We start from the raw sequence: 12,617 nt of genomic DNA on the forward strand, positions 1-12,617 counted from the left end.
TTTTTCTATTATCAGTGCTAAGGTGGTAACATATCAGCCACTAGGAATTCAGTGGCATGGCTGGACTGGATACCTTTCTTGTTTTCCCTGGCTCACTCTTGCTTCAGACCTTTGCTATTTTTCTTGATGGGCAGAATATAGATTCTAGGGTGTGATTTACTCTCCTGGCTAATCTTGGTGCATTGTTAATATCAGCTGAGGCTAATGGCAACGTTTTATCTTCCCAGCAATTTCCGATTCTTGATGGTTGCTTTGGCCTATGCCATACCACTGGGTGTTTTCTCTGGCTGGTCTGGTGTTCTGGATTTGATATTAACACCCATTCATGTAAGCCAGGTAAGTTTCTCCTGACTGATAATCAGCAACTATTTTGTAAGTGGCATGTTTTTATTTTGCACTAGCATGCACTTTTATCAGGTTTTTATGTTTAACATGCTGTTAATATATATGGACCACTTTACTCCCTGAAATTTTAAACAAAATGAACTGTAGCTTTGGCATCCCAAACTGTCAAAACTCTCCCTGCTGACTCCCCACCAGTGGTGAGTGTTTTCAGAACTGTACATGCCTTGTAACAAAAAGGAAGAAGTAGGTAAAAAAATGGGAGCATTGTTGGCTGCTGCATCTCTAGTGAAAGAAAATAATGTATGCATGGTAGAAAAGATGAAGTGGGGACAAGATGATTTCTAAGCTTTTGATAGAGTATTACAAAAAAAACAGAGGACATTACTCAGATTCCATAAAGAGAGGTCACATTTAGGGCATAGACTACTTAGTCTTACTTCTTGTGGTGAATTTATTTCCTTTCCCAGAAAAAGCCTTGCACTTCAGACTATTGTAGAGAGCTGTTCTTAGCAGTTTGGAGCCCATGCACAACACTTGTTTTGAAAGTAACATCATCTTATTTTATGAGCTTTAACACATTTCTCTATGTTCTGTTTCATTTTTTTTTCTCTGTCAGGTGGATGCAGGCTGGATTGGATTTTGGTCTATAGTTGGAGGTTGTGTTGTTGGCATAGCAATGGCAAGGTAGGAGTAATTACAGGTCCTTCTCCATTTCTTCAATTGTGATTATCATTCAGTTTATCCTCTTAAGAACAGAACTTGCTTTCTCTCATCTTTCAGAAACTTGAAATGGAAAATTCCTTTTGGGGTTATAATGTGTTTCTAGTAAAGCAATAATTCATACCATGTTAGTGGTTGCTGGGGATTGAAAACTCCACATGCATATACCTGAATTTGGAAGTCAGATTCTTGTTCCTGACAATGGCTTCCTGTATGCTGCTTTTAAAGACAGCTCTGGTGAATTCAGCTGCCTGGTATGAGGGGGAAGAACCTCATTGTAGCACATTTGGAAAGCATTGAAGAAATTATTTTCTGTCTCCTTCCATTAACACTTTTGGGCATATTGTTTCCCTAAGGGATGTAGGGAATGTAGCACAGGCAGCCTACCCACAATAACATTATGTTCCTCCAGAGAGAAATTAGCCTGGGCCCATGTTGGGCAGGTTGCTGGACTCCTGCATAGCCTAACTATCTTCTGCTGTATCCTATGGGCTACAGTATGGGTGTGTATGCTTTTTGTAAATCCAGACACAGCTGTCTCTGGCCATCATGAAAGCTGATGACCTGGGGAGTGGAACAGCAAGAAAAGGATTGCCCTTCCAAAAGGCTGCTGTTTCTCATTCATTGAGGTCCCCTTTAGGAAAAGAGATGGTGGGAGGGAGAAAAAGTCTTTTAGGAGGTACCTGAGCAGTGAGTTTATTATGTGATTAAAACCAATTTGGGATATCTGAGCATTGTCCTGGCTTCTCTGTGTCCACTGTGTGGCTCCATGTGCAGATATCTGCAATTGTTGCATCATCATGGTGTTGTGGATGGAGAGAGTGATCTTTTTAGGACTATTTTTTTTTCTTTTTGAAACTCTCTTGTTTTCACTTGCTGTGCTTCATCAGAGTACACAATGCATAAAGAAATGTGAAGTTTCACATCCTGACATTTTGCAGGCTGCCTAGCAACTGCAACAGGGAGAGGAAAAAACTCCTGACCTAGGGAGAAGAAACAAGTGCTTCTCTCCCATCCACTCCAGATGCAGACCAAAGGACTTCATCTAGCCAATCAAAGTTCATGCCCTGATTTCCTCTAAAAAGAGTTGCTTTTGATTAGCCAAGCTCAGATACAATGTTTTCTTTGTAAGAGAGTAGATGTTTAAAAGCAACTGCTGCAAATGACACAGATGCCATAGGTTGCATGTTGAAGCAGGTAGACTACCATTTTTCATCATGAGTTCATCTCTAGTATATTTGCAGCATTTCAATAGTAGAGCTTTGAAACTCACTTAACTTTACTGGGAGAGAATTTGCAAACTCTATGTCAACATGCAAATCTCAGTCTTTATGGTAGATTAATTTATTTAATATGCTGCCTGGGTTTAGTTTCAGGAAATGCAGGCAGTCCCTTTAACTGCTTCAAAATTGATTTCAAACCTTGTTGAATACCTGTATTTTGTAGCATTTAGTAAATTTAAGAAATACCAACAGTCTGTCTCCAAATATGTCTTTCTAACTTGGGCGATGCACAGTTCAGATGGGAGGGTTTGCATACAGAAAGGGAGGGAGGAGGTGATTTGTCACTTCTGATGGATGACTCTCCCTCCTAGGCCTATTCAGCATTTATCTGTGTAGGGTTGAATCAATGACGAGTCTGACTGTAATCTGCTGAAAGTTGTAATTAGGAAAATTAAGTAATGATTCTTGTCAAAGCTGACAAGTTGATATATTTCAGTGTCAGAACTGTGATTTGCCAAGCAAGCAGCTCTCTCCCTTAACCACCTCTCAAGAAGCTGTTAGTTTTGGGGTGGATTTTTTTTCCTTTTTTTTTTCTTCTGCTAATTTGTTAAAGCAAAATTGGTGCATCTTAGGAATTTGCTCCTTCCATTTTTGTCAATGCAGATCCTATAATTTAGAATTTTTAACAACCTGAGCCTTGCCCTTGAGCATTAGGTCCTGTACATCACAGTAGGTGTTAAATCATCTGTATTTAAAGTAATGCCCAGTTTGGAAATTTGTTTATCTATCTCATTTTGAAAATGCTGCAAGTTTCTCTCAGCATTAGACATAAATCCTTCTACTCTCCACCCACTGCTGTCCTGATAGCCATGAACTTATATGTTTAGCTAATGTGTTTGATGCATTTTTATCATTGAAAAGCCTGGCCTATTTTGGGCAGCTGGTAGGTGCTGTACCCTTTGCTGGCAGCTTTCAAATGCTACTAGTTTGAAGAAAAGCAGTGTCAAAGAGCAGCATTCCTATAATTGCATGGAAACATAAATCTATTCCCTTTTCTCAGATTTTTTAATTTTTTTCCCCCCACATTTGCCAAGGATCATAGATATTTCTGAGATTTTGTCCTCTGCAGCTCAGTTTCAGTTCCTGCTTCTAACCTGCAGTGTAGTCAAAATGCTGAAACTTTATGGCATGGTGATAATTTCCTTAGCAACAGACAGTGTTGTCAGCAGTGCAGGTTTGTGATTTTAACTGTAGGATACAACCTAGGGCTGGATCTGCTGGGAGGCTGGAGACTGTTAGCAGCAGTAGGCTCAGGGGTGTGTGTCTGGCAGAGTATACACCTTCTCTCCTGTTGTGCCTACTGTTTTAGCAGTTGCAGGCAACCCCTTACATGCCAGATGATGCAGAAGGATTTATACAGAACAAAGGTTTGAAATCAGGTACAGGGTGTGAGGATAAAAGTCATTTCTCATATTTTTTGATTGAAGCAAGTATTATGAAGAGTAGACTGGGTTTACAGTCTTCTTTATTCTCCTGTAACCAGACAAGAAACAGAAGTCCTTCAATTACCAAGTTCAGGCTAGGTTATTATGTCATCTTTTTTCAATTATTTCTATTGCTGGCTGAATCCAATAGCTAAATAAATCTTTAATTTGGAGTACATTTGACCCTTTTGGAGTTCTATGATATCTAAGAGCTCTTTGGAGCACATTGCTACCCAAACTGGCATCCTTGTGTCAGGAAGAGTGGCAACTGCTTGCTAAAGGAGAGATTTTCTCCATTAGCTGTCATGAATGGATTAGATGCATATCAGCCTCCCATCCCCACATATCCTTGGTGGTGGGATAGAGACCAAGGATCCTCTAGAGATCACCCCAGACCTGTAGTCTGTGAATGTCCCTCCCAGAAGGCTGATATTTCTCACATTGTTTCATTAGACAGGACCTTCGTCACTGCCCTTGCCTGTAAGGACAGTGATGTTGTCTGCCAGCAGGCAAAGTGGGAGTCTCTGTGGAATAACCTGGAAGTTTACACTTTGAGATGCTTCTGCAAAGCTTTTAAAATTGCTGATTTTGACCCTAGCGATCCCAAAGAATAATTAAAGAAACTCACTGGCAAACCAGTGAGGTGATCCTGACTCCTCGATTGGATTGTCAGAAGAAAAATCCACCAGTAGCAGCTGACCTCTGGCTATTGGAGATGAATGCATAAGCCACTTGAACACTGCAGTCATAAACTTCTCAGATTATATGCAGCATTGATCTCCCACTACTGCTTATTGAATTACTCACTGCTAAATTCAATGTGGAATTCAGGCATGGGGAGAATCAAAATACAAGGAAAGAAGTTGGTTTGGGGGAGCAGGGAGTGTTTGAGTGCATTACTCCTATGTCTCTTATGCTATTTTTGGAAGTTTTCAAAATTTTGGCAGCATTTCCTGTTTTATCAAGTAAGCTATAAGGTATCTGCTTATAGAGTGTTCTTGTCAGGGCAGAGAAAGCAGTCAGCTCGTAGACAGACAAATTTTATCATGGACCAGCCTGGGTGGATTATGCTGCCATTAGCCTGATCAAGGCAGGAGCCTGTCAAGGGGGCAGAAAATATGCTTTAGAAATACATACCTAACCTGTCCATCCCAAAAGCACATCTCCTAAGCAGGAGATTATAGAAAATTACTCATGAACAAATAAGATTGCCTTTTCTAATATATCTTGCCCAGTAGTTAGGTTCACATCCCCTTTGAAAAGAGCAGTTCCACTGATACTTATGCCACACGAGCACTGCTCATTCTGTCTCCTTGAAAGAAAAAGGAAAAAAAAGAGAAAAGCAGTTGTACCATCAGGTGGTATAAAAATCATAACTCCCTCTGTATAAGAGCCAGACTGCCCAAGGACTTGTGGGGCTGTCCTCCCCCAGTCTGTCAGCAGGGTCTGTGTAGAAGAGGCGCAGCCCCAAGCTTGTGGTTTCTGGAACTTTTCAATCCAAAACAGCCACTGGCAGAGTGATCCCCTCTGTAAGGAGTTCCTTCCTTGCCTAAGCCACCACAAGCTTCATCACCAATGCATCCAAGGGTTCAGAAGCTGTTCCTTGTCATCTTCAACTAGGGATTCTTTGGACTTTTTTGGAGTTTTTCCATTTCCCACAGGAATGAGTCTTGACGCTTAACTATGTCTTGAATGAAACGCGGCAGCCTCCTCATATGCTAATGGAGCTCTGTGTCTGCCAAGGGAGACTGGCAAATGCTGACAAAACAGTGATGGAAGTAGTGGTGAGATACTGTGTCCAACAAATGCAAAAGGAAAAAAAAAAACCTCTCCTCCAGTGTTTTCATGTGATGCCTTGAAAATTGCTTGAGAATTGTTCTGGTTTGGTTGTTACTTTGTGACAGCTAAAAAATCCATGGCTCTTCAGCTTGACAGCTAGAAATATCACCATTCTATAAAAATACCTTTTTTCTATTTCTGAAAATGAGAAATTACTTTTAAATTGTTTTTATAGTCTCCAAAATGTTTAATGAGGATATACTGAATTAACTGTCAAGCATCACATTTAAATAATATGAAAATTGGTGTTTGTACTGCTCTGATGTGTGTTTTTATTTTAGATTTGCAGATTTTATCAGGGGCATGCTGAAGTTCATACTGCTGCTGCTTTTATCTGGAGCAACGTTAGCATCAACCTGGTTCACTCTCACCTGTCTAACTTCTGTCACTCATCTGCCTTTAACCACAGGTATTGACAATGATTTTAATTCCTGTTCTTTATAATTGATATTGCAGGCAAATATTTGCAGTCTTCAATATCTTATAACCTGGTTTGGTATCTTTAGTAATACAGTAGTTTTACTGAGACAAAAAAAATGTTTAGAAAGTCTATTGAAACCTGAAATATTTTCACTCCTTTGAATAATTCAATAAAAAGATTAAAAACTTGAAAAACCCAATAACAGGAGCCCTGAATACAGATTTAAATTTGATTTGGGGACTAAGTGTTTTTCTGCTTTTGAGTCCTTTGGAATAACTGAAGTGAGAAATAAATCAAGAAAAATCAGATGAATGAGAGTAGTCTTGCATATAAGAAACAGTGACATGTGTGGGAATTTAGGGGTTTGAAACTTGCATTAGTTATTAGAAACACTTGGTGCATTTCAAACCAAGGTGACCCATAGTGTTTTCAGCCATCTAAATCTGTCCCTGCACAGTGCTGTCCTCTTTTCTTGCACCTGCATGCAGGTTCAGGGAACTCTTCCAGCCCAAAATTAACTCAGCCTGTGCCTCAAAAAGACAGGAAAAAAAGCAGCTGGCAGGAGCGGGGGAAAAGCTCAGAGGTCTAGCTGGGCTGCCAGCGAGCTGCACCCTTAGTTGAAAGCTAGCACTGATTAGTTCTTAAAAATCTGTCCTTCACCTTATTATCTGCACCAAAGGACTGATTCACCTGTGATTCCAAGACCTTCAACAGAGTAGCAAGTTACAGTAAAACCTAAGCCATTAGAGTTCAAAAATATGTTTATTTAGTAAAGAATTCTATAAATCCATTTTAAATGAAGGACCATCTCTGTTACAAGCAATTTATGCATTCTAGGAGAAATGAAAACCTTTTTTTGCCTATTTTTAATAAAAGAGTTTGGTGGGGAGTGTAGTATATAGAGTAGTGTTTTACTCAAATTAAGTTTGAGTTTCACTAAGTGTCCTTGGTGCACTGCAAATGTCACAACTATAAACTAAAGTGGGTACAGCAAATTGAAATACATGATCAATTCATGAGCAACACCATCTGGATGGATAGGTCAAATTTGTGCTTTATCTTGAAATTTCAATGCTTTCAAAAATTCTGCTTAAATAAAACATAATATAATCAATAAATAAATCAAATTTCATGATGGCTGTTGTCATACTAAATGACTACACATTTCCATCAAATCTAAAATAAAAGCAATAAAAGCTTTTTTCTCATGCTTGCCTGCTTCATCACTACAAGCCTGCAGTAATGTAAATTTTTACAGTAACTCTATCCTCTGAATTGATGCAACAAACCAAACACATAAATGACCCTTCAAGTCTATGCATAAGAATGAAGAAACGTTTCAAGAGGGGAAAGTCATTACCTACGTACTCACCAGTGTTCCAAAACAAAACTGATGGAGCTCTCTCTGATTTTATTTTTTGTTTTTTTTGTAAAGAATTTAGCATGCAGCATAGGTTGTACAAGAATTCTTATTTTTTACAGCGTGTAGTTGCTTTGTGCTGGTTTTTTTTTGGAAAGATCATCCACTGTCAGGACATAAAAGTAGATAGGGTATTTGAGGTTTGATATATAGTGTCCTAAACTAGCATCTCTTGATTCAAATGCAGAGATTGGGTTGTACTTCTCATGCAATTACCATTTCTCTTAAAATGGATGATTCCTTGGATTAAGTTGTAATTACAGATCAGATTTTTCTGTCAATGCTTTTCTTACGTATGCCACTGTAAATACTGAACCCTTTTCTTTAAAACACAAGCTTGTTTTGAATAGAGTGCCAGGAATGTGGTGCATTCCTCAAGAAAAAAAAAAAAAAAAAAAAAGGCAGTCTAAAGCATCAGTCTAATGTGCAGCCAGAAAATAAGATCTCTTTAAGATCTCTTTTTTCCTGCTGTTTATATTTCATAGATATGCAGTGGGGGAAGGTTCTTATCAGGCTTTTCTCATTAAAGTTCTTAAAAAATAGATGTAATGTGCCTGTTCAATTTAGTTCCTTGTACACAGAAAAGCAGTGCTATATCTTTATGAAATATGCTGTTATGGATGAAAACACACAAGCTATTTAAACTAATTTATAGGACTTCATGCTAGATTATTCCTCAGTGTAATGATGCAACATGATGATGACCTCTGCATTCACAGTAATTGGGAGAAACGGTACATTTGAATTGATTTGGATGAACTTCTTTTTATTCTTCTCCTTTTAATTAAAAGTTTGAGATACAGAGTGTATTGGAGTACAAATCTAAGAGGTCAAATTCAGGCTGTGGGCTGGCAGTGTGGGCTGGCAGCTTTTGGAAGTGATTCGTGGTAGCTGGTACCAGGTGGCAGTCACTGTGCATATCAGTGGGCAAGTGTTGACAATGGACTGCCAAGTAGTTATTTGCTGTGTGGTTTTTGTAGAGCTTGAAGATGTGCAAAACAAAAGCAGATATCATCGTGGGGCATTTCCCTCATTCATATTTTTTTAATTTTTTGGTTGATTTTTTTTTTCAGCTACTTTTCTTTTCTTTTCTTTTCTTTTCTTTTCTTTTCTTTTCTTTTCTTTTCTTTTCTTTTCTTTTCTTTTCTTTTCTTTTCTTTTCTTTTCTTTTCTTTTCTTTTCTTTTCTTTTCTTTTCTTTTCTTTTCTTTTCTTTTCTTTTCTTTTCTTTTCTTTTCTTTTCTTTTCTTTTCTTTTCTTTCAGAAAAAGTCCATAAAGTACTTTTTATTCCAGAGCCACTTTGCAGGCAGCAGTGGACACTTGCTGCAAACCAGCAGTTGTGTTATTCAAGGCAGGTTTTGATGTTGCCAGAAGGTTCATGGGCTCCTCCACTTCCACCTGTCCTGTGGCAGAGCTCAAGTGTTGGGCTTGGCAGTGCTGCAGAGCCAGTGATGGATCTCAGTCCACACTTTCAGCCTTATTCAAATGCTGAGGCAGAGCAAGCAGGGTTCAAAACTGACATGAGAATTTGTGGGGGTGTACATTTGATCTTCCAAAGAGGTTTTCCCTTCCAACCATGTAGCTCCCATTTTGGGAGGGACTTCCCCCTCCTCTCTTGGCCTGCCTCCAGTGTTGAACAAGTCAGGCTTTGCCCTACAAAGCCACAAGTGTTGCCATCTTCAGCAATACCTGGGAACTGCTGAAATATCCACATGATCTGAAGGATTGCTGGTACAGTTAAAAGGCAGCTCTTCCACAAAACAGTCATTTTAGGGAGGAGACAAGACACCTTTGGGAGCCTTTGTACTGGCCCAGGTGTTGAGGCAGGCTTCACCACAGAGATGAGGTCTGGTTAGATGCCATCACCATGGGGGCTGTATCTCACCTAACAGCTGCTTGATCCATGAATTAAGTTTGCATCTATAGGCAGACCCTGACAGTAGTTTCCCCAGGTCCAAAGCCAGTCTTTTCCTTTAGCATGTGGATATTGGGTGACATAAGCTCATCTCCCCCTTCTGAAAACCCTCTGCTTGTCTCCAACCTGGGCTCAGAGCAGGCAGTAGGTGGATGTGTTTTTATGGAAGCATAAAAAAAATTAGAGAGTTTGGCCAATTATTCACCCTAAAAGAAAAGGAGAAAAATCTCAAAATATTTGTTTTTAAAATACAAACCAACCAAAGTTTTCTTTTAATTGGTGTTCTTTGTGGCAGTTTTAGTAATGTCTGTTTTAAATACTGGAGGAGGGAAGGTATTTGAAAAATGGTCACAGCAAAATATATTTTCCTCACCTTGTTTGTATAATATTCTCTTAATTCCTTTTAAATAAGCACAACATCATTTAAAGATATTTCCTACAAAATGTAATTACTTAGAATGGATACCTTTAATGCAGTTATTAAAAATCAATGACTGCATTTGTGGTTTTAAATTATACTGTTTAGGATTGTTTGTGTTGAGTAATGCCTGCATTGCTTCGTATTTGCATAATACACTCAATTTTTCCTCCTCCCATGGAAGAAGACAAGTTTTGTGTCATTTGCTGACTTCTTAATGTAACTCCAAAAGACTTTATAAAAAGTGTAGTCATAGTTGTATATATGAACCACAACCGCCCGTGTGGGGAAAAAAGAAAGCAAGGCAATAATGATACAGTGCCAGCTACTATATCATCTGTCTAAAACACCTCTCATCAGCTAATCACACAGCTCTCCAAAAACCTTGATTCTGGAATTGGTTTATATTTTAAGCAAGCCTGAATTTTATTTTAAGAAATTTTAATTTTAATGTATATTATTTGCATTTCAGTTTCAAAGACAATTTTATGTACACATAGAGCATTAAAATAGTTTTCTCCATTGAATTCTCAGTGCAGCTGCTGATCTGTTTCTCTTTGCCAAGTTCATTGTTAGTTTGCTTTGTACTGAACTTCATTATGTGAATTTATGTACAATGGGATACTTCGACCCAAAATAATTGTGTAAGGCATTGTATTGCCAGTTTCAGTATCTTGCCACTTTGTATTGCTGGTAGGATCTCTGGATACAAATACCAGCATTTTCCAAAAATTGATATGCAACACTAGTTGCTTGCAGCTCAGATTGAATGTTTTCGGTGTAGCATATCAAGAATATTCTAATATTTATGAGCACATTCAGCAGAAGTTTGCTTTACAAAATCTTTTCTAGTGCTGCATGGCAGACACTGAATACAGTGGCAACTCCATAAGCTGATGACTGTATTTAGGTTAAGCAGGCCACACTTTTATTTTCAGGTTCAACAGATTGAACATTGTAAACACATCTGTCTCTCTGTCCTCATCTACAAAGCACAGAAAAAGAAAGGTGATAATAATATAATACTGATTGGTTTATTATTTCAGTTTAATTTCTTTACTATAAACAAGATGTGCTTGGTAAGTGTAAGGCAGGGGAGCCTAGAGGATAAAACAGTGGCCTGAAAACATTAACCTGCTTAGGGCTTTGGGCAAATCATTACCCCAACTCCTGCTGTGCTTTTCTCACTCATAAGATGGGAATAATGACCCTTGTTTTGCTGACAGCTTCTTTAACTTCACAAATAGAAGAGTGCTTAAAGAAAAACTAATTTAGGGGGTTATTTTCTTTTAAGAAACAGTGTTTAATTGTATACAGTGCTTGAAATTTGGGAGGAGCATTTCAGAGATGAGTATCTATGAATCTGGACACTTTAAATATCCATCAATAGCAAACCTCAAATATTGTGTAATTTTGAGCCCTCTCCTCTTTCATTTCTTGAGGCTTACTCAGTAATTTTTCACTTCTTAGTTCTCTGAACTGAATGCTCTGCTTTCAAAGCAAGTTCCACTTGCTTTTCTCATGAGAAGAATGTAGAACAAATCAAATTTGATCAGATTTTTGGTTACTTTCAAAACTATATCATGACATAGCAATTTGATCAGTGTGTGCTGGAATGGAAATCCAGGCAATGAAACATATTGATGTTATAAATGTGCACTACAGAGACATCTTTCTTCTATTGTGTTTTTTCATTCCCATAAGTGAATTACAGTTAAATTTACTGTCTTACCTTAAGGGAGTCACATTTCTCATGGAAAAATTAAGGGTTACTTCTTCCACGACTTTTCTTACCATGGCCAGTAGCAAGAGTTAGATTATAGGGAGGTTTCATTCTACTTTAATGGACTTTAAATTCTGGCAGGAACTAACTTGAATTGTTCAAATTGGTCATGGGGATACTGAAGCACTGAAGTCAACAAAGCCTGCATCCACATAAGGCATTATCCTTTCACTTTGATGTTTGGAATACAGTTATAATGGGCACTGAAAAAGTGCCCTAGATCTCCATAGGTTTTGCTTTAAATTGTGTGCTGCTTCCAAGAGAATATATTCCATTGTATTTACTCTCCTGTTTATCTCTATAAAATTTGTGTGAGTTTTGGCTGAGTGTGTCTCAAAAGAGAACTGTTACAAAATGCACAGAGATTCTGGCAGAGGACTTGGGAAGATGCTGTACCACTTGCTTGCACTTGATACAGCATTTCCTGTGTAAATTTATCTGAAAACTGTTTTTTTAAGAAATGGTAATATTTCATATTCTTTGTTAAAAATCAGCCAAGATGCATGTGCCAATGGTTGATAAGAACATCAGCTGAGGTCCTTCCATCAGTTTCATTTGGGTTTGGATCGGGCTCTGTAGTTGTACATTTAGCAATGGTATAATTGAAGAGTAAATTGCTAAACTTGTTGCAGAATGTCCTGGAAAATTCTTGAAAGTTGTTTGTATGTCAGAGATAGCTGAGTCTCCTTCTGCTGTATTGGAAGCTCATCTGAGCACACCAAGTGAAGGCTGTCATTTAAATCACTTCCCTGTTTGAATTCCTAACTTCCCCCCCAACAATTTTTTTAATTGGTAGAAAGCTTTTGCCACAGCTTGTGGCTGGGAGAAGAGAAAGTCTTTTTCTGGGATGTGGGCATGTATTTGCCATCCAGTAGCTCAAGGCCTGTAGGAGATAAGCCAGACAGGAACCTTCCTTCTTGCCACTTTTTCTGCTCTTTCTGCTAAACCACTGTATCATCATCAGTCCCAAGTCATCTAACTGGTAGCATCTCTAGTGCTATTATCAAGGCACATTTTATTCCTTGCTTCCTTCCTGGCCAGCAGAATGA

The 12,617-nt window shown here is 38.4% G+C and overlaps 1 protein-coding gene across 1 annotated transcript in view; it reads left to right on the forward strand.

Moving 5' to 3' along the window:
* Positions 1 to 12,617, forward strand: part of SLC49A4 (solute carrier family 49 member 4) — a 71,571-nt gene that overhangs the window by 44,275 nt on the left and 14,679 nt on the right. The window contains exons 5-7 of the mRNA XM_054636436.2: positions 228 to 336; positions 962 to 1,029; positions 5,893 to 6,020. Of these exons, the coding sequence (XP_054492411.1) occupies positions 228 to 336; positions 962 to 1,029; positions 5,893 to 6,020 (305 nt within the window). The remainder of the gene's footprint in view (positions 1 to 227; positions 337 to 961; positions 1,030 to 5,892; positions 6,021 to 12,617) is intronic.

Source organism: Agelaius phoeniceus, chromosome 7 (genome assembly GCF_051311805.1).
Source record: "Agelaius phoeniceus isolate bAgePho1 chromosome 7, bAgePho1.hap1, whole genome shotgun sequence".
NCBI lineage: Eukaryota > Metazoa > Chordata > Aves > Passeriformes > Icteridae > Agelaius > Agelaius phoeniceus.